Here is a 22,356-nt window from a genome sequence, read left to right as displayed (position 1 = left end):
TCTGTGTGTGTGTGTGTGTGTGTGTGTGTGTGTGTAGCCTTGTTCTTGTGTTCATGTTATTCTGAGGAGACAGCCTTGGTCTCTGATGTGAATTGGCTTCCCTGGTCCACAGCAGGTAGGTGGAAGAAGAGACTCAGAGCCCAGGCTTTTCCTTCCCTGACTCCCCATCAGCCCAGTGGTGGTCCAGGCCTGCACTACCTGTCATTCCTAGAGACACTGCAGAGGCTCATGGTGCAGCCTTAGATTCTGAAGGTCCCAAGGGCAGACCCTGATGGCCCTTTGCTACACAAGTGCCAGCATCCTCTGGGCCTCTGCTTCCTCCCCTACACACAGGCCTGAGAAGCCTTCCCCTCATGGATGTTGAACAGAGACAAACTGCACACAAGACAGCTACACAATGGTCCCGGTGTTAGCTTATGCCCAACGGGTGTTTTATATACTCCAAAATGCCAGCATCTCTTCCCTCCAAGCATGGACCCATTCGGCCCCATCTACCTAGCATCCCGTGGAAAGCTGCCACCTTCCCTCAGTGGAGCCCAGGTTCCCTTAAAAGAACCACCGCGGTTTGTCACCATTAGAACTTGCCACTCCTTCCCTGCATCTCATTCACACCTTGGGCCTTTAGAAAAGATGCCATCCCTTCCCCCGTATTTAAGCTATGTGAGAAAATGTCCACGCATCAGCTCCCAGATACGTGCATCACTAGTTTTCAGCCAAATGCCACTGTCTGAATACTGATTTCATTGGACCAGAGCTATGCTGCCACAACCATTTGAATGCTCAGTGGTTGCTGTGTGACTGTCTACTGCCATTCTCATTGCATAGGTTTTCAGACCGCTGTTCTACCAGCCAGTGTTTCCTGGTGCCAAGGTTAGAGTCAAGGCTGACCTGGATGTCCTTCACACAGGACAAGTGCCACAGAAGGCCCTGAAATCGCCATGTAGTAGGCTTCCTCCCATCTTTCAAGTATCACTTGTCTCCTCTAGGGCTTCCCCTGACTGTTAAAGCAGCTCACATTCACTTTAGCCTCATCTCTCCTCTTCATTTTAATCAGAGAACTTCACATCCTACAAAATGCTCTCCTCATTGAATCCATTCTTCTGCAACTCAGTGTTCTGTTCTGTTCCAGCTTTAGCCACTGGGCCACTGCAGCCCTTACAGTTCTTCCATGCCAAGACTGTGTGCCCTACATGGCTGTCATGTTCTCAACAGTGGGGCGGATCACAGTGATCATATGTGGAGGAAGTTTCCCCTGGATGTAGTGGGTAGTTCGACACTTCCCCTTTCCAGACCTCATCTTTTGGTTGGGGGCTGAGCTAGCCCATCACACAGGAGCTTCCCAACATTGGCTTCCTATGATGCTAAGGTTCTCATGCTCTTCTCATAGGTTCCAGGACCATAGACCTCATCTGAGTGAGGAGAGCAGGAGATGCTGAACATCATAGCAAGCTGGGAGTCTTTGATACTCCCCCTCCCTCTTTTTTTGGTCCCATCACACAAGTGACTTAGGGTGAGGGGCGGAGCTGGACATGATGGCCCTTGAGGAGTGAGGGCTGTTTAGAAACTGTGTTATTTCCTCCTGTAACATATTATTAGCATGTTGGAGAAAGGACTGAGCCTAAAGTAGGAGTGGGAAATAGTCTGATCAGAGATGGAGAAAACACAGGAGGCTGAGTCCAGCTGCCTTCCACTTCCAGTACAGCGGGAACACATCTTGGCTTTAAACAGACAGAAAGCAAAATAAAGCAGCAAGCCAACTTCTGCCCTTGGTTTAGTTTGGCAGCAAAGAGCTTCTCACTTTCCCCTTGTAATCCAAATATAAACTTCCAGGAGACAGAGGGAGGCACAAGACAACAAACACTTAAATGCAATTGTGTTTTTAAGTGCGATAAAAGGCTAAATTACAGTTTTCAAGGGACATTTTTAGCTGGGGTTACTTTATTTGTTCTGGGTTTTTATTGTTAGGATAAAATAATCCCGAAGCTTTTTTATGCTTAAAAATGGATGGTAGAAACCATTGCACACTGAGGCGGAAGTCACAGCAGCCTTGGCTGTAGATCAGAGAAACCCAACACCAGGAAGTCTCTGGTACCCCATACACACTCTGCTCCATCGGGACAGGGATGTGAGGGGACAAACCGGCACTTGTCCTTACAGAGGTTGAAGGGTATTGTAGGGTCAGCTGAGACTGCGGTCTGGCCATCTAACACCAGCTGTTTCCAGTTCAAGGCTGAGGCTTCAGGGTGCTGTCGTCTATGTGCCTAGAGCTGCAGTCCTCAGAGAACACCACCTCACACCTCTCCAAACCTCCCATCCCAGATCCTGCCTCCATTAGGTGTCTTCTGGTCCCCAGCCAACAGAAATTTTCATGAGAATAGTTGTAGACATTCTCACTCTTCCAGTACTTGCTAAGCAGGGTTTCCTGGGGAAGCAGGGGTTACCTCATCCCACCTTCCTGACACCAGATCCATATAGGACCCCTATTTCACTGTTATAAATATTAAGGTCTAGAATTTCTGGGAAGATGCCAGAGATCAAACAGCAAGCACTGTGGGGGTTCAGTCCGCTTGGCTGCCTCGAAGACAGAAATAAGACAGAGAAGTCAGAAACCCTGCCTCTCAGAACCACTGGAAAGCTAGAGCCCAGAAAACCCGGACAGTGGAAGGAGCCACAGGCTACAGAACCCAGCTGCATACTGCTGGCACCTCACTGACACTGCAGTTGGGGAGCAGGAGGCAGGCAAGGCAGAACAGGGGGGTGCAGGCCACAGGAGAATGCAGACATTTGCTCCTCATCCCTCACCTACTCCCAGGGGCCCAGACTTTCTCCCTGCTCTCCCTGTGGGATTTTGAGAACGCTGAGGCCTCAGCACAGCGCTGCAGGGACTGACAGAGAGACAGACTGTGAAAGGGCTGGCAAGATGGCTCAGGAGGGAAAGGCTCTTGCTGCCAAGGCTGACAGCCTGGATTTGATCTCTAGAACCCATACGGGGAAAGGAGAAAAGTTGTTCCTTGACCACCACATGCATGCTGTGACGTATGTGCACCAGCTCACATACACACACACATAGGTAGATGATAGGTCGGTAGATAGATAGGAGATAGATGATAGATAGATGATAGATAGATAGATAGATAGATAGATAGATAGATAGATAGATAGATAGATAAAGTTTTAAAGACACATGGGGTATTAAAGAAAGTCTGCGTCTCTAAGGCCTTTCTTCAAGTTTCCAAAAGGCAGAAGAAAAGGTACATGGGAAAGTGAGATGTGTAACACGTAGTAGAATATTTCTTGCTATTCATGTGGTACCAGACCTTGGAGAACATTAAGACCTTTATATCCCCACCTCCCCTCCAATCCAGATCCACCCCCTTTCTGTCCCTCATTTGAAAACAAACAGACTTCTAAGGGATGATAATAAAATATTATATTATATTTCATGGGAAAAATCTGTCTTCAACAAAAGGAAAAACAAAGCAAAGCAATAACAACAAAGAAATACCAGTTCCATTAGCAAACATCAAAAAAAAAAAAAAAGACCTTGATATCTTGGCCTAACCCATCAACAGCCTCAGAATCTGCCATCTCCCAGGTGACGCAGATGCACACCGCCCCACGGGGGGGGGGGTGTCCCATGAGCATAGAGGTGGAAAAGAAAGCTTTTTCACATCTTGACGAGGTGGGGAGGTGGTCTTCTCAGGGAAAAAAAAGAGGTGTCAGAAGGCCTGAGAGGCATGGCTGAAGGAAGCTAAGCCTGGGACCTGCTGGAATGCCAGATGTAGGCAGGATCAAGGCCATGGTATGCATGGCACATAGGCCCAGCTGACTGGGCTGCATGTCTGCGTTGTCTGAGCTACCACTGGCTCCTTGGTTCCTGCACTATGAGACTCACAGCCCCAAAAGACCGGGATAAAAACCAGAACCGATGGCTCAAATGAACATTAGGCAGAAATTCCTTTGCAGCTGCCGAGGCCACTGTCTGTCTGCAGAGGCAGGTGGGCTGAGCCTGCTTTAGGTGGAATGGGGGAGCAGCCGGTCTCTTGCATGGTGTGAAGTTGGGGCGGGGGGGAGACAGTCTCCTCCTCACAGAGGCATCATGCTAAAAACCACTCCAAACACAACCAAGGGAAGCCGGAGTGTCCGCCCCCCAGCATCATCAACCTACCTTTCTTCACATACACAGCCAGAGAATCTGCACCTCTAGTCCTCACTTTCACCTGGCACTTAAGGCTCCTGAAGCTGGTTGCCTTTGAGCTGTCCACAGCATCTTGTTCCTGGAAGTGGAAAAAGGCCCCATTATTATCCAGTATTCCCCATGATTCATAGCAAAGCAATTACATATTTGCCAAACTATAATCACGGTTCTCTATGGAGGGGCTGCAGGAGAAGTTCGTGAGGACATCTGGTTCTAAGTTTTCCTGGTCTATTAGAGGGGCGCACATGGAAGCAGCAAACTCCCATCCACTGTGTTGGCAGCTGCAAAAGGCATGCAACTGGAGACTAGTCTGCCACGGTGGTGACAGTGATGGATGCTATAGAGAGGCAGGACCCAGGAGCACTTCCTGGAAAACTGAATGTGGGCGGGGCTCTAACTTGGAGACCAGGAATTCTTTCCAGGGAGATGGGAAATGGGCAGAGAGGAGAGGTGGGAGGAGAGCCAGCTCAGGGGAGGCCTCGGAGGTGCACAGTTCTGTCCACAGGCCAGTTCTGAGGCTGGGGAAGATGAATCAGACCTCCAGAGCACCTGTCATTCTTGGTCATCTTGAAGCTCTTCTAATTTGCTGACCATAGTCATCTATGGTTTGTGTTCAGTATTTTGCCAGCCACGGGGTTTCCCATGAGGGCTTTCTAGGGCAGAGAGTAAAGTATGGACTACTTGAAAGCACTGTCTCTTCATGCTTTCCTTACAGAGGAGAGGAAGGCCTGAGGAGGGAAGGAAGGGCCCCAGAGAGCATAAAAGGAAGGGGGCTGTGAAGACCTGAAAGGGATTGAGGTAGAGACCCAGAGTGGTGAAAGCCCTTTTTATCCCTTCTGTTAGTTCCTAATTGGGCAGGAACCATAAGACGGATGTCTGGACTTGGGAGACTGAACCCCTATACTATGGTTCCCAAATCTGAAAGGCGTTGGAGCTACAGAGCCAGGGGGGCTCTGAGAGCTGTTGGAATGGGGTCCTAGACTGCAGTGAGGCAGACCAATCAGATGTAACCAACATCCAAGCCGCACCCCTGTCTTAGGACAGCACTGAGAGCCCAGGACGCTGGGGAGGAACCTTAACCATGCTCCACGCAGGACTTCCTGTGAAACTTCCGGCTAGCCTAGTTAAGAGACTGGGGGAGGGGCATGACATTGACAGCAGTGACATCCATCATAGTAATGCTCCCAACAGATGGCCCTGCGATCCACCTGGAAGCCTTCTTCCATCCTCACACTCTCCTGTAATGTGGGTTATAATCATTTACTACTGTGTGGCTTCTCTGGAGGATCTGGGCGCTAAAGAGCAGAAAACAAGTGGGAGGGACTTATATGTCCATCTGAATCCTGCCAGCACTTCATTGACATCAACTAAGCTGCTAAAAACTCTGCGGAAGCCCTCTCCATGCCCTTGGTGGGGCATCAGTCAGGAACACTCTGACGACACATGTGCACAGACACAGGAACATGCGGTGCCCAGTGCTAGGGATGTCTTAAAACTACCACGCTCCTGGGTGCCCTAACCTGAAAGCACTTGAAGTAGGTAACACGCATCCATACTGTGGACTGGCTACTATCCTGGAAAGATGCAGATATGCAAAACTCATGAGGAAAGCAGGGAAGAAAAGAAATCTCATTGTGTCAAAATACGCACAAGCTAAAAAAAGGATTTCAGTATGTCGATATTTTCTAAGAGGACCCAGAAAAACTTGGATAGTAAAGTAGAGACTTGCAAGACCAGGCATGTAGGATGCTGGGACCTGGGACTTAATTTCGGTGGGATGCCCTTCTATCTTAATGCAATGGTACCTAAAACTCCCTATCTGTCAATAGCTTTCACTTGTAGTAACAGCAGTCTCATGTAGGTCTGATGGATGTCTAACCTTTTTATATTTTCAAAGCACAATCACACTTGACTTCTCCAATGCAAGCAAGGCTGGTGTCCAGAACTCAGGGTCAGATGATATTTAGGGCTCTGGACAGTAGCCCCTTAGCGTGAGGACCCAAGCTGACTGATGAGGTAAGCAATGGCAGATGATGAGGGTACTCGACACTGAGGCACTGTCCTGATTGGTCAGATGCTACACTCTTCCTGCTTAGCCTCTCTGGCCCTTACAGCTGTAATTCCCAGACGCACCCCTTTGACAGTCTTCAGGCCCAGGGACCACCTGACTGCCTCCTCAGAAACACGAGAGAATGTCTGACACAGTGGAAAAGCATACAGCTGCCTACAGTTGTTGCAACTTACCTGATCAGAAGTCATGCAGGCAAAGTTGTCTCTCGACCAAGAATAAAAGTCACACGAAACCTCTGGCCCCATTGTGGACACCGTGAGGTAGCTGCAGGCCGCATCATCTGCACAATCTGCAAGTACCATGGGAGAGTTACCTCTGGACTCTCAGATGATGCTGAGGATGGGACAAACCCCACACCCTGCCCTCACCCTCATCTCATGTACATATACCCATTAACCAAACAACACACACACACACACACACACACACACACATACACACACACACACACACACACACACACACACGGCATCCACACACAAATATTCATATTGTACCCAAATACACACAGAATACATAAACACACACACACACACACACACACACACACACACACACACACACACACACATTGAAGAAATACCTATTCTTCCATGTTGTCCCACACGAATTGGGCAGTAGAAAGCAAATAGTGTTTTTCAACCAACAAATACCCTGCTCCATTAGAACTCAAGTAAAATGACTCACATTAGCCCACACGCCCCAGCCCTAAAGGCCTCCTGCCCTTCAACCAAATTAACTTGATTTCACGACAAGCAAGACCCTACTTCAGACTTAGGAACAAGGGCAGTTAAGGCAACAAGTGTTCCAGGTCAGTATCAGAACAATCAGGTTAATTTGTGCTGATGTAGACTCAGCACTAGCACCATGTCCCAAGCACACAATGTCCCCAGGGACCCTACGACCCACATCTTTATTTTCTTCTCCACCCTTCTATTCCACTCTCAATGGTACATGGCTTTCTTACGACTTTCTTTTCTTATCAACAGTGGTACCCAACAGTGCCACAGCCATTTCATGTTCCTTCCTCTTAAATGGCCATGTGTCCTTCTGCAACAGCCTCTTGATGCTTATTATGGGAATAATTATGTCTCCCATTCCTATGTTCAAGTTCTAACTACCAGTATCTCAGAATATGACTGTAATTTATTTATATTTGGGGGTCTGTACAGCAGTAATTAAATGATGGGAAATGAGGTCATGCTCCATGTCCGAGCAAAGAAAAGAGAGGAGGACACAGATACACAGGGGGAATCCATGTGAAGACAAAGCAGGAAGACAGCCATTGAGAAACTGAGGACAGACCAAGGCTGCCAAGCTCTTGTTTTCAGGGCTTCAGCATCTTGGGCCATGAGAAATAACTTTCCTGGTTGAAGATATCCAAACCCCACTGATCTGCAGATCCTGCCTGCCTCGCAGTGAGATAGCCTGCTCTCGTATCTCTATCAGACCCTATCTTGTCAGACATGGTAGTCTTCCTGACATGGTAACCTCACTCTAGCTTCTGTCTGTTGCTGTCCCCTTGTCTTAGGCACTGGTTTTCACCCTCTTGGATAAAGTACCTCCTGGTGCCAGCAAAGGACCTTGTCCTCTCTGCTGACCTCACTCCATATAATTCTACACCTCCTTTACATCTGCCTGTTGCCTTGTCTTTCCAAACCCAGCTGTGCTACCGACTGTGATGGCACACATGGTGCATGTGTATTACCCTCTGCAGGGGCACGCGACCCTCAAAGGTACCTACCGAGTCTGCTGTCCTGGGGCCGCCTCCTCACGACTGCACAACCTTCTCCTTCGCATGGTCTGCCTAGTTCCCTCCCACATGCCATTGTTCCACAGATCCTTTTGTTAGGCCCCTCCTTCCTGCCTTTGTGTTGTGTTTGCCATACAAACACAAGCATAGGCTTAGCCTAGACAGAGATGTTATCCAAAGGAGATCCTTATTCGGAGGGCCATTGAAAAGGGTATGTGGCCATGGTCACAATGGCCACTTTAATGTCTGCTAGTCTGAGTTTGAATTTAAGACTTGCCACTTGCTAACTCCATGTTATTGAACAAACTACAAACACCCTTGGGTGTAGAATTTCTAGATGACCCCTGTAGAGAGGCATACCCCATGAGCAGAAGTTGCTACTCCTACCTCAGCTCACAAATTACACAGGTGTGTGGTGATACACAGATGACTACATTTCTATTTTTCAACATTCAGTGCTACTCTTGGCAGCTAGTAGATATGAGATAAACTGCAGAGAAGTCAGGGATTGCACAAACATGTCATAAATCAAGTTGCCTATAATGTTTCTGACTAATTAAATTTTTCATCATATTGAATAGTGCAGTTTGCCCTGTCTCTCCATGGGTGCCTCTCCTCATCTCACTTACCTGCCAGGCACTGCACCAGCGGGGAGTCAGCACCAGGGACTTTGGACTTGACTACCACAGGAGAATTGGCATCGAAGATCACCTTCCATTCTGGAGCTTTCTCAAATTTCTGCACCACTGCAAAGAAAGCAGACCTGTGAGATGCCAGCCTGAGGTGTGTTGAGGACATATGCACGTGACTATTAGGTCAGGCTAGAAAGTCCTGTTAACGTCTGGATATCTCGGAACCCATCCTCGCCCTTGGTCACATAACTATGTCAAATGGAACAATTACCATTGAAAGGAACTCCACCCTTTTGCCTCACATCCAATTCTCAGCAGTATAGCTCGCTATGTCTCCTTTTCCTACCCTAGTCTCTGGAAGTAAAAGGAAGATCTAACATTATATTGGACCTTCCATCCCATCTTTTCTCATCGTTAACTTGATTTTTATTTTCCTGTCTAAGCATCTCTTTCCCTGTCTTTGAATGCTAATTATATGGCATGATGATTACAGTGAAAATGTCCTCCCCTAAAATAATCCAAATTCTTTCTGAAGTAAGCTATTTTTACAAGACAAATCAAACATGTGCATATGAGGTTTTGCAGATTTGGAGATGAGTCACGTGGCTTCTGCATTTTTCAGACTGTATTTACTTAAGTGATAGGTTGTCATCTGTTTATCTAGCTACCGTCAACACACTTGAGATCCATTTGGTGGGACTCACAGAGCCACCTGCTCACAGAATTAGACAAGTGAGGAGGAACAAAGACAAATTTCTACAGCGTTATGACTTGGAACACATTCCTCACAAAGGACAGAAGAATGGGAGTGATCATCAAGGAAATAGAATTGTCTTCCAAACCACAAAAACTCCAGTGTGCCTATACTGCAGGTCTCTATCAAAACACAGAAAAGTTATTTATGAACCCCTTAGCGCATTCAGTCATCATTACAAACCTGGATGTAGGTGCTCATTATCATATATATCCAATTCATTATAAACGAGTCTGGCATCTACTTTGGTCTGCACAGGGCAATACATCCATGTTTTTAATGATGAAGCAGAAAAAAATGTAAGTAGATGATACATCAAGTCATCTTTTCTTGGCTTTCCTATACAAAGCATAAAACACTAAAGTGTTAATATAGACACAGGAGGCTTCAAGCTTTCTGAGTACTTTGATGTAGAAAAGTAGTCTGTGGTGATATTTTGTTTGCTGATATTTGGTGATATTTTATTTGTATGTTAATAAATAAAGTTTGCCTGGAGATCAGAGGTCATAGCCAGCCATAAACAGAAGTCAGGCAGTGTAGCTAGAGTTTTCCTGCCTTGGCCACAGTCAGGACAAATCTTTGTCACCCGCCAGTCCCACAGCTGCTCAGACCCAACCAAGTAAATACAGAGACTTATATTGCTTACAAACTGCTTGGCCGTGGCAGGCTTCTTGCTAACTGTTCTTATAGCTTAAATTAATCCATTCCCATAAAATTCTGATTGGCTAATAAGGCAATGGTAGCACATGCCCTTAATCCGATCACATGGCAAGCAGAGTCTCTGTGTGTTCAAGGACACACTAGGGAACAACCAAGTGTAGTGACACATGCCTTTAATCCCAGTACCAACCATAGAGACCGGGAGGTCTGTACAGACAAGCAGTGACAAGGAAGTGAGGTAGCTGGGCTAAGAGCCAATGAAAAGACAGAACAGCAAGGCAATAAAGGTGCTGGTTAGACAGACAGTATCAATCACTTGGGAAGCTATGGCGGTGTGATGAGCTAAGGTTAGCTGGTGGCTATTGCTATTTCTATGATTCACCCCTGTATTTGGCTCTGTGTTTCTTATTTAATAAGACTGTTTAGAAATTCGTCTACAGCAGTCTGTGGAACTGTCATCTAAGCAAACAAAAGGGACTAATTGAAAGAGGCAGGAATGAGAAAAGGAACAGCAGATGGCCAGGGTTATTTGCTTGTGTACAATATACACTTGTTTGAAAACTATTAAAAATTAATAAAACATTTTCTAAGTTTACAAAGTGACCCTTCTGCACTCATCACTAAAGTTGTCAGCTTCATAAACTCAGCCCACACTCAGCCTTGCTCCCTATAATTCCCCTTCTCTTTTTATTTTTCCATTCCTTATTACTTTGATTATACTCTAGAAGTGCCAGTCTAGCAAATACCACAGCAGACTCATTCCAGGGTCACTAAGGCCATTTTGATATAGACTACATTCTATGTTCTAGATTAAACTAAACTTTACAGCTCTTTGCGTCTCTAATGAAGTCTACTAAAGGTGCAGTACATTCATCTCTCTGCTTAGAGATTCTATACGAACAGCCCCTGACAGTGGAGTTCTTCACAGTGTTGGGTGCTATGAAGAAGTTCATTGCCAGCAGAGCAGAGGGGCAAGTGAAAATTAATTTTTGTATTCATATGTTTGCTTTATGTACTTGCCATGTATCAAAGCAGAGTTTCAGAATGTTGTAGAGGAAGCCTAAAGGTTAATGTTAAAACAGCATATGTCTAGCCATGGCTCTTGCACAACGAATCATAGCTATGAATGTGCCCATTGCCATCCATGGGAAGAAGAATGCACTGATTCTATCTGAACCACTGCAAGCTGGCATGATGATGGAGATACCAGTCACTTGTTCTGTGAGTTAGATGGGCAGGTGGGTGAGTGAATAGCTGAATGGCTGAATAGGCACATGGACAAGTGTATGATTTGCAATGTAACTCTCATCTTGGTGAGCCAGGAGAGTGTGTCATGATTGTATAGTTCTAGTAGTGGGGAATTATATCTGTTTAGACATATGGTGTGGTACCCAAAAGCACCGCATGGGTCAACAAGAGCAGAATTAAGAACCTGGATCTAAAGTTAAAGAGAAGATAAACTTGACCTATTTCCCCTGGTCAGGGTCAGGTGAGTTCTCGGAGTAAATCAAGGCAATGTGGGAAGTACATTGGCCAAGTACTCACAGAGAAAGGAAAGGGCACCTCAGGATTCTGCAGCTGTAGGTGTTAGGACTCTGCTGTGCTCCAGCTGCATGACTGCATGCATGCAGTTCAGGAGTTAAGCAAAGGGTCTTTTGTCTTAAGTCATTAGTCACGCAATCAGCACATGCATGGCATAGCTCTGTAAGCCTGCCTGTGCATGTTCACTGGGAACCCTTAAAAAGCTGGACACAGACCCCACCCTCTCTCTCTCTGTGTTCTGCTCTCTCTCCCCCAACCCCGCCATCTTTCTCTCTGCTCTCTACACGTGCTCCTTCCTGGGCCTGGTTCTCTTGTTACCCCACCCCACCACTCTTCCTCCTAATAAAGCTCTAAACCTGATACTGGGTTCTGTCGTGACCATGACCTTTCTGAGTGGTAACCAGTGCCAGTAACCAGTGCCGTTTATTATTTATTTCAGTAGGCCCTGAAGACATAGAGACAGCAGGCCACAGGACAAAGCATACTGGCTCTGACTTCCTGTCACATCCCAATGCCACCATTTCTCACTAGCTCTGTGACCTCAGGTACACTTGCAGCTTCTGAGAGTCCCAGATTCTTGGTTATAAGGACTCAATAAAATAGCATGGAAGAACTGACCTATGGGTTACAAAATTTGTCCTCAGTGAGGACTCCTAAGGACTTATAAAATTGGTCACAAGAACTCAAGCCACAAGGGATTCTCCTTCCTGGCAGACCCATAGATGCCAGAGTGAGCTGTCGTCCCAAAATCACACACTTCAATGAGGCTGGAACCCAGAAAGGAGGTGCCATATTGTAACCTCACTTTGCCCTGAGGGGTGCATAGCCACAGAGACATTCAGGAGATAATGTGTGAGGAGGCTTGACTCTTAAAATAACCCTGTTGGGACCACCATGGAGAAATCACTGGACTGAACAGGCGGATGAGGAAGGGGGTATGGCAAGCCTGGGGTGTGTGAAGATGACATGGCAGATGTGGGCAGGGGGTAGCAGGAATACTAGAGAAGAGCACCACTCAAGGAGACACTGTGAGAGAGTGGGAAGGCTGAACTCTAAAGCCTGTGTATTCTCTGGTGGAAAAAAAAAGCCTCCAATGTAAGACTGCACTTCCCTTCCCAAAAGAAGGCTCCCCTTCCCAGTATGGAGAGGGGACATGCTGACATGCCCCAGATGAGTTGTTCATTAACACAGAAGTCTCTTGCACATGCAGAAAGGGAAATAAACTCACAGCTTTGCCAAAGAAGCTGAAGATGCCCTGAAAACTGGGCAGAAGTCCGTGCCTGGGGGACATCCCCCCTAGCTGTCAACTGAGCTATGGCTCCTGAGTGCTCCTTAGGCTGCTGAGAAAGCATCTTTTCACGATGAAAAGCTACCAGGAAAGCCACCAGGCAGCACAAGCTGTAAATGTCTTACAAACTGTATGCACCATCTTCACACTGAGCCATGGCAGGGACACAAAGAGGCTCCAAAGCACCCAGGCAACAATTCCTGAGTAGCCTATGAGCACCAGGGCTGCTGTGCATGCGTGTCCCCTCTGTGGACACTCTACCTTCACCTGGGAAGAAGCCCCCACCTGGTCTCTTAGAATCTGCCAGTTCTATTCAACTCCTGTGGCTGCCAGCCCTGCCCACAAGAAGAGGTACTGAGAAAAGAAGATTTCTGGACTGGTGAGATGGCTCATCCTGATGGCCTCATTCAATTTCTGAGCCTACTTGAGGATGAGAACTGATTCTCTGACCTCCACACAAATGCAATGGCAAGTGCACACACACACACACACACACACACACACACACACACACACACTCGCACACTCGCACACATGCACACACACACACAATTAAATATAATAAAAATTAAGAAAAATAAGACTTCTGTTGGGATTTTCATGGGATGTACACACTCTCCCCCACAAAATGTGTGAGATCTGTTACCACTTTTCTGGAGAGGAGGAATGATGGCCCAGATCCTTAGGAAATGATCATTTCTTATTCAGATTGTCCCTCCTTTTATCATTAGTTACACTGACTTCACCAGAGGACAAAAAAAAGCCATATGGATGTGTGTTTGTGTATATGTACAAGTGTGTGAGAAAATGTATGAGCGTGTGTGCGCGTGCACCCATGCAATGAATCTGGATAGAGACACAGATAAGTGAAATGGGAAGCACAGGGTTAGGGAGTGAGGTGTATCCGAGATTAAATCTAGTTATGTGGTATCCCAGCGTTAGGTTAGAGACAAGCATTTCAACATTCCTTGTGTCTGTGTCCTGGGCTAAAATATTGGAGAAAATAAGCTAAGGATCTCACAAGTATAAAGTGTTGAATATGTGGAATTCTGGCCCATGGTAAGCTCACATGACAACCCCTTTCTTGCACAGTTAATAAGTCTGGCCAGCAGGACTCACCCCAAACCCAGCTGGTCCAGTGGGAAAAGAAAGCAAGCTATGGCGCCTCAAGCAAAGGGAGAAGGTATGTAAGGGAGGAGCTGAGTCCTAAGGACCAAAGGGAGGCCAGCACAAAGGGGCTTTGCCTATTGCCTCAGCGCCCCCATACTTTTTCATGAACAGAAGAGGAGCAGGTGGCAACCGATCCTCAGTCCAGCTGTCTGAAGTATCTGTCACTGCTGCTGGACATAGTGAGATCATGCCTTTGACACCCTATAAGAGAGGCCCTTGGATCATGTTGCAAATGAGGAAACCACTGAGGGTAAGCGAGTATCCAGGACTGCACCAACAGCAAGGAGACCTTTGGGGACTATTCCATTCTGACCCCAGACACCACACACTTCTCTTCTGCTCTGTAGACTTTTATCATACCTTGTGTGGGAGGACTTGATGGCATGCCTGGGACTGTCTCATCCACTACTCACTGAGGACCTGAGATAGTGCTTGGTGAGTATTTATTGACATTTGAGAAGATGTGGATTCTCACAATGTCTCAGAAAACAGACTAGGGATGCTGGTGATCAGAGAGGTTGATCGAGTCATCCTGAGTCACCTCATAAAGAAATGATAGAAGAAGGACAGATACCCAGTAGTTCCACAGCATCCAACTGAGAGAGAAATGCTACCCAGACCCACAGAGGCAAGCTGCCTACAAGAGAGGAGGCCTCACCAGGTCAGGTTTTATGAAAATTCATCTCATTTGCTGCCTAAATTATTCAGGGGGTAATGTTCTTATGATTCCTGAAACTTATTTTCAAATGATTCAACAACAAAAAAAGCAAGCATAGTAACAGATCTAAGTGAAGGAAATCTTTTCATTTTATGTTTCTTCCAACTTCTCCATAGGTTAAGAACTTTTAGGACAGAGTAGGAGACTATGGTAGTTTGAAAGTAATTGGCCCCCATAAGCTATTTGGAAGCTAATAGGAGGTGTGGCCTTGTTGGAGTAGGTATGGCCTTGTTGGAGGAAGTGTGTCACTCTGGGGCAGGCTTTGAGGTTCCCTGTGTTCAAGACACCACCCAGTGTTACAGTCTACTCCCTGTTGCCTATGATTCCAGATGTAAGAAATATCAGCTCCTGCTCCAGCACCATGTCTGCCTGCACATTGCCATGCTCCCTGCTATGATGATAATGGACTAAACCTCTGAAACTTTAAGCTGCCACCTCAATTAAATGTTTTCCTTTATAAGATTTGCTGTGGTCATGGTGTCTCTTCACAGCAATAGAAACCCTAACTAAGAGAGAGACAAATGGCATCTCTGTGTAATCCCTTTCTGTAGGTCCCTGAAGACCCTGATCCCAGAAACCACAGTGGATACAACACCTAGTACATACTCAGGCACTGGGAATCCGAGAGTCCAGTCTCTGTCTGCAACCACTGTAGCCTCTGCCCCTCGCTGTCCACGCAGAAGGCTGCTCCACTGTCCCTGTCCCTCTGGCTGGCTTGGTACTGGCCATCCTGGTCACACTGTAGGCCAGCCTCATTCCTCTGACAGTCAGTGACACCTAGAACAATAAGTGGACATGCTAATGAGCAACAGGACTCTGCGGTCTGTTCCTTCTCTTCCACCTTCCAGAACCCCTAGACTCGGGTGATGTCAAAGTTATGGGTAATCCAGACATTCTAGGTGAGATCTCTTTGTGTGTCCACCCTCAGCCAAGCACACCACCGAGGCTCTCTGTCAAATCCATAGAGCACCTTTCATATGGACGATAAAGCCCATATTTGGGAATCTAATCTTCAGTGTGATCGTAGTAGGAGGTGGGGCCTTAGGAAAGTGATTATGCCATGAGCACTGGACCCTCAGACATGGAACTGGTGTCCTTACAAAAGAGGACAAAGGAGCTGGCTTGTACTTTCTTCCATATAAGGACACTTAGAAAGCCACCATCTGTCGTATTTTCAGTAGACAGCAAACCTGATGGCAACTTGATTTGGGGCTTCCGGAATTCAGAATAGTAAAAAACAAAGTTCTGTTGCCTGTAAAATCCACCCAGCTTATAGCAGTTTGAAATAGCTGTCTAGAAAGACTGCAACATTTCCAGACCCTGGACTTGGTCTTGTCCAGTGCTACTATTCTTCCTGTAACTGACAGCTCTCCTTCACTGTGGTAAGCTTCTGCAAAGCTGACTGCATTGTCCAGTGTCTAAAATGCACACTCCCCCTCAACGTCCATGAATGTAAGCATGATATCCAGGGATGAACACCTCTCTATCCCTGTGTTCAAGTTACTACCTCTCTCTGGAAATCCTTCCTCCACCTGGCCAGTAGTCTTCAATCCACTAACACTGCTCTGGATTTGGGAAGATGAATGAGGAATGGTCATGACAGAGCTCAGTCCTCTACAGCTACACAGACATGTTACCTCAGCACCTGGGTCAATGAGCATGTGTTGGGGGGGAAGCTGTTATCACACTTCAAATATGTCTCTGCTGCTAACTATGGGCTTGACATTGTGTCTGCCTCAAATCATGTGCTGAAGTTACAATCTTTCATGTGATGGAATTTGAGGGTAGGACCTTTGGGAGGAAGTTACAGGGGTGTGGGGAGGATGAGGTCAGGAATTTGGAAGATGATGGAATTGGGTTTAATCAAAGAGGAGGGCTGGAGGTCTTGGTCTCTGTGCATGCAATACACAAAGCCCTCGTGAAATCAGCAGCTAGAGAGACCCAACCTTGACATCCTTATTCCTCCCACCCTATATCCCTATCTCTCACCCTCTACCCTGCCATGTGGACATGCTGATCCTGCATCCTGAGAATTAAGAAAACCCAGTGCTTCTCACTCTAGGCACCCTGCTTCACCAGGAATGCGGCACCAATGGCCTGTCTCATAGAGGACAGACTGACAGAGGACAGCTGCTCAATTTCAGCCACCATGCTGGCAAGGGGAGGGAGAGACCAAAGTGGCTCTGGTTGATACAAGCTTCTGCATTGGTCCTTCAGCTCCCCCCATTTCTGTCCTGTCCCCTCCACAATGAGGGACAGGGCATGACACAGATGCCCTTTTAAGAAAGCGCTATGGTGGCACATGGACAGCATGGACAGGTCACCTCCACTGTGAGTAAGGGAAATGGTGCTCTAATGTCAAGGACACTGCATGCTGAGGAGTTTGATCTAGGGAAGGGCAGGTTCCTACCTACAGAACTCCTCTCAGTTTGAATCTGTCAGCATTGTCATCCTATTAGCATGACCCTTCTTTCCAAGGAAACTTTCCTTATCAAAGAAGGTAGCTTCATCTCCTTTGATCACTTTCTAAAACATTCTGGAAATGATTCATACTGTAAGCAATAACAATTTGCTTCATGTTGACGTAAATTCAGGCTCTCATAAAAAGGACTATCACAAAGCCTGGGTCCTTTCCAGAGCAAACCCAAAAATACCCAGCTGGGTTTTGAGTTGTCACTCGACACTCTGGAAGTATCATACCCATAGAAAGACCAAGTACATGGGGTCCTGGCAAGCTCGGGGCCAGAGAAGACTGAGCATGTGTTACACGGTGGTTATGTGTCTGGGTGGGAAAACTCTCTTTAGGATCTGATAAGGTCGATTTACAAAAACCGGAAGTTTCACCATCGGGCAAAACTAAGATCAAAGGTCAGCTGAGTTAGCTGGGTGACTCTGTCTAAGTAAGCTCACTTATCTGAACCCCCATCTTACCTGTAAAAAAAAAGTGGGCCACAAAAAAAAATTAAAAATAAAAAAAAAGTGGGCCACACCACCTACCTGGGAGAGGAGTTGGGACCACTGAATGAGACTATGTAGGTAACATGATTAGAGCTTGGCAGGAGACTGGCGTTCACAGAAGATGCCTTTGATTACCCAGTGGTTCTCAACAGTGGTGAAGTTTTGTTGTCCCGCCCCACCCCGGTGCCACTCAAGAGATACTTGGCAATTCTAATAGTCACGTGTGCTCATCATAACTTGGGGGACAGGCTGCTACTGTCACCTAGCAGCTGGGGGATACTGATGCTATTTAACCGCCAACCACTGTGGGACAGTTTCTAGGATGTGGAGAACTCCGTCTCCAGACATCCCCGCTGCTGACACTGAGCAGCTATGTTGCATCCTGTTGCATGGAAAGGCTTTTCCTTCGGAGTGGCCCCGGAAGAACTTACAATGAGCCTTGCTGAAAGCCCCACTGCTGACGGTCGTTCTGCCCCTTGGGCACGGGGTGCAGGCTGAGCTTCCTGCCTGTTCTTGGTAGGTGCCAGCGGGACAAGGAGCACATCGCCCATCCTGAGAGAAGCTTCCTTCAGGACACTTCACTGGGGGCACAAACACAGATGACATCAGAGTGAGAACTTGCTTTGCGGTCACAGGCAGGGCTTACAGTACATGTAGAACCCTACAATCAGCCCAGGTTTTCAGTGGTGCAATTAATGATCAGCAAGCAGCCTCAGGCTCAAAGGCTAAGGAGCCAGCTATGAAGAAGGCAAGGAGGTCCTTCTCTCCAGAAGCCAGGGACTCATAGGAGGTGTGGGAATTCAGGCAAGATTGCAGACGCAGGTCATATGATATAGGAGACAAGTATGGGGCACATTAGAGAGAAATAGCCTGAGAAGTTAATACTAGAGACTGTGTGTGTGTGTGTGTGTGTGTGTGAGAGAGAGAGAGAGAGAGAGAGAGAGAGAGAGAGAGAGAGAGAGAGAGAGGAGAAGCGGAGAAGCAAGCACCAGGCAGTACAAACATCAAGTATAAAACCCCCAAGGTGTAATGGCAAGAGAAAGGCCAAGTCAGGCCAGCCAGGGAGCCAGAGATGAGACGGCAAAGGAGATGAGCTTGGCAGGAAAAGAATGGGAAAGATGAGGCCCAACTATAGCTTCCCAAATCTAAGAGTGTGATGGAGAGTGGAACGTGCAGGCAGACTGGGTGAAATTCCACTTCCTGTATAGCTCTTGGGATCTTCTGATGTCATTTTTATTCTGTGTGAAATGGAGTCAATAATATTTAGTGGGGTATAGTAGTCATGAACATAGTGTCTATCCTAACACCAGATTCATGTGTGCACTCAGCAAATCACAATTACTTTTAATTTAAAGAAAGTTCATTCTTGTAGCCAACTATGTACAAATGGTACCTCCTCAATGGGTCAGTTCCAGTAATTCTAGCGACTTAGTGTCCACTCATGTGACTGCTGTGGTTGATGTCCCTGTGGGTCAGTCACTAATCATGCTGCTCATACTGGACAAAGGGAAGGGTAATTAGAAGACAGCACTAGAGGTCATTCTTGCTCTCGAGCCTGTTGGTTTCTGATTGACTCAGAAAGCCCCAATTCTGTGGATAAGAGCTCTTGTCAATCTGTCAACCAGGATGCTGGTATTCTACTGTGGTCCTCTCCCTGATTCACACACACACACATCTGCTGGTACCCAGTGCTTTCTTTCCCTCTAACATCTTCAGTCCCTCTCCATTTCTCTTCTCCCATATGACATAGGCTGGGAGCCCAGAACCCCAGTAGGAAAGGTGGATATATCATAGGGCATTAAAGGTGGAGCCCTCAGGAGCCCCACTGCAGAGCAACGCAGGAATCAGCCACCCTGACCCTGACAGCTCAGAGAAGCAAGGAGGACCTTTCTCCTTTCCCTCCTTGTTCAGGGCTGAATTTTCAATAAGTTGCCAGAGAACGTCAAAAACTGAGTTTTACTCTGTGAAAGGTGGAGCTGAAATCTTTCCCACCTTTGGAACCCCCAGTGTGTGCCTGGCACTCTGCTGCGCATGCTCTGTGCATTAACATACATGCATATTAATATTACCACTAAAAGTTAGCATCTATTCCCATCTCACAGGCCAGAAAGCCAGGCCCCAAGTACTCAGCCATCACTTCCTACCGCACTCTTCTGGAAGGGCAGAGGGTGAAATTATGGCACCTAACAGGCACAGTGCCAGCTCTTTTCATGGGTTGTCTCACAGCCCCATGAGAAGGACATCTTTTCCGACTTGGCAGCCAGGCCATTGACCGGTGAAAAGTAAGCACAAAACAGTGGTGTGATGGAGTCAACATCCGAGGAGTTCCTATCCCTGGTCTGCAAGCATACGTGGTGTCTCTGAGTAAATCAGAATCTTAACCACGTCTTGGAAACTGAGTCGGAACTTTCCAGTCCACTCTAGCAGTGAATACCCTCTGATCATGGAGTTTCATTACTTCTTTGAGTCAGGCTCATGATGATTGGTTGTGACAATTACTTTCTCAAGTAAGTAAGTGCCCTCTAAATTCAGGACCAGAGGAAACAAAAGCTTCTTGGCTCATGCAAGCAGCCTGCCATCTTTACTCAGAGTCCTGATGAAGACAGGAAAGTGAGACCTGGAGAGATACCATCAAACCACAGGCTCCTGTCAGTTTGAGGACTGTGCGTCCTCTTTCCCCACTGTGACTGTCCCTGATGTCAAGTGTTTTTCCACCTAAAGGGCACTTTTGAAGATCATGAGGAGGTGGAGCCTTGATGACTATCAGCTTTTCCTCAGAAAGTGGCTTCTCTCAAGACCAGGAAGTCCATCATGGCTCCTGCACGTTCACTTTTGCCTTCAACTATGTCCCTCCAGCAGCCAGAATTTACCGAAAGCTGTGACCAATGCCTTCTTTTATACAACACATTAGTCGCATCGTTTGAGTTTGGCGTTTTCAAGGCTTTGAGTCACGTTGCTCTTCCTGTCAATCTTTCAGCCCCATCAATGACAGCTATACTTTTGAAGAGAGGAAAAATGTCTTTGGAGAGACATCGTGGTCCTTCACCCTCTAAGAAGTTCACTCAAGCCCTGTCAAGTCTTTATGGTCCTGCCACTCTTCAGCTCAAAATTCTTCTAGGGTAACTCTGCGGGTGGTCCAAGCTTCTTGTCTATCCTTCCCTGTGTCCTATCTTTCTCAGTGGGTCACCTCCTGCCATGTTCTCCACAGGTTCCCTTCTGCTACAGAAACCATGGCATTGTTTCATGAAGCCAGGGGGGCTTTTAGGCTCAGTGCTTTTTCACTAATCCATTCAGTTTCTGGAATAGTCTTCATCTTGGTGCCCCTAACATACAAAACACACGCGCGTGTGCGCACACACACACACACACACACACATTCCCATACAGGTACCCTGTTCCCATCTGCCTATCTTGGCAGCAATTCCTGCTCACTTTTCCAGACTCCACCCAACACCTGATGCCCTAGCATGACTCTCTGGCTGCCTTGAAGGACTCTTTATACCACAATCCTCTGGTCCAGCCACATGTGGTGCCGTGGCCTTTGCTGTTCTATACTTGTGGCATGTGGTTTGCACGTAACTAGATTTTTAAAGCCCAAGTGGATGGATGACGATGGATGAAAGGAACACAAGAGGAAAGGAGGAAGGGAGAAGCCATAACATGCCACTTCAGGGAGAGAAATCCATAGGGAACTAGTTTTATTATAGGAATTTGTAGGGAGAAGAAAGAATTTATAATAGATGGGTGAAATTTAATGTCAGACATAAAGAAAATGGAAAATTTGGACAATCTCTCTGTGATCCCCTTTAAGGGAGGCTACCAGCAGGGACTTCCACAGGATCCATAAAGATAAATGGAGGCAAGAGAGTGAACTCAACATATCGAGATGAAACTGCAAGCAAGGTATCTTCTCCCTAGTGGCATCGGTTCCCAGAATCAGAATGACCATGTCCACACCAGTCACAAGGGAGGGAAGCTCATTCTGGCCCCCAAGTCACTGCACCAGGGACCACTCACTTCAGACCTCAGAGGAGACAGAGGAAAAACCCTGCTGCATCTCCACAGGACAATGCTCTGCCTTGTAGTTCCACAGCTGTCTTCCAGATGTGTTTTAGAAGAGCCAAAAGGGAGAAACCTGATTCTTGGAGGGTGTGATTTCACTAGAACTCCCTTGTGGAGAAGGGAGAGGTGTGGTGTGCAGGGTGGAATGAAAGGTCTGGAGCAGATAGAGCCGAGCTCACACGTCTACACTGCCAGCTAATAACAGGGGCACTCGCTGGGAGTTGGTCATAGGCAAAGAGGTGTGCTTTCATCAAGGAGGTCATGATATCAGGGGAAGACATGTGACCTCCTTGGTCCACAGGGTGACAAGGTGCTGGGGCCAGCACTCAAGTGCAGGTGTGTCTGAGTAAAGAGTGCTGTCCTGCGTGTGTATAGAACTGTATGTGTCAGCTCCCTCACTCAGGATAGGATGGGGGCATACCGATCTCAGACATAATCACAGCTACTGAAGAAACCCCAAGTCTTTCACTGCTGCCTCTGTGAATGCATTCTTGACCTTTCTGTCTGAAGAAAGATGAAAGGCTGGATGGTGGGGTGGGCTGGCGAGAAG

General features: G+C 47.0%; 1 protein-coding gene across 1 annotated transcript in view; it reads right to left on the bottom strand.

The window, feature by feature from the left end:
* The window catches only part of Tg (thyroglobulin), a 186,485-nt gene that overhangs the window by 126,756 nt on the left and 37,373 nt on the right, over positions 1-22,356 (bottom strand). Inside the window, exons 21-25 of the mRNA XM_076556000.1 lie at positions 18,176-18,325; positions 15,393-15,563; positions 8,652-8,768; positions 6,443-6,558; positions 4,169-4,277 (exon numbers count right to left, since the gene is read on the bottom strand). Of these exons, the coding sequence (XP_076412115.1) occupies positions 4,169-4,277; positions 6,443-6,558; positions 8,652-8,768; positions 15,393-15,563; positions 18,176-18,325 (663 nt within the window). The remainder of the gene's footprint in view (positions 1-4,168; positions 4,278-6,442; positions 6,559-8,651; positions 8,769-15,392; positions 15,564-18,175; positions 18,326-22,356) is intronic.

The sequence above is a fragment of the Peromyscus maniculatus genome, chromosome 20 (genome assembly GCF_049852395.1).
Source record: "Peromyscus maniculatus bairdii isolate BWxNUB_F1_BW_parent chromosome 20, HU_Pman_BW_mat_3.1, whole genome shotgun sequence".
NCBI classification, from domain to species: domain Eukaryota; kingdom Metazoa; phylum Chordata; class Mammalia; order Rodentia; family Cricetidae; genus Peromyscus; species Peromyscus maniculatus.
Note: the sequence above shows the minus strand (reverse complement) of the source record. Positions and strands in the feature narration are given on the sequence as shown.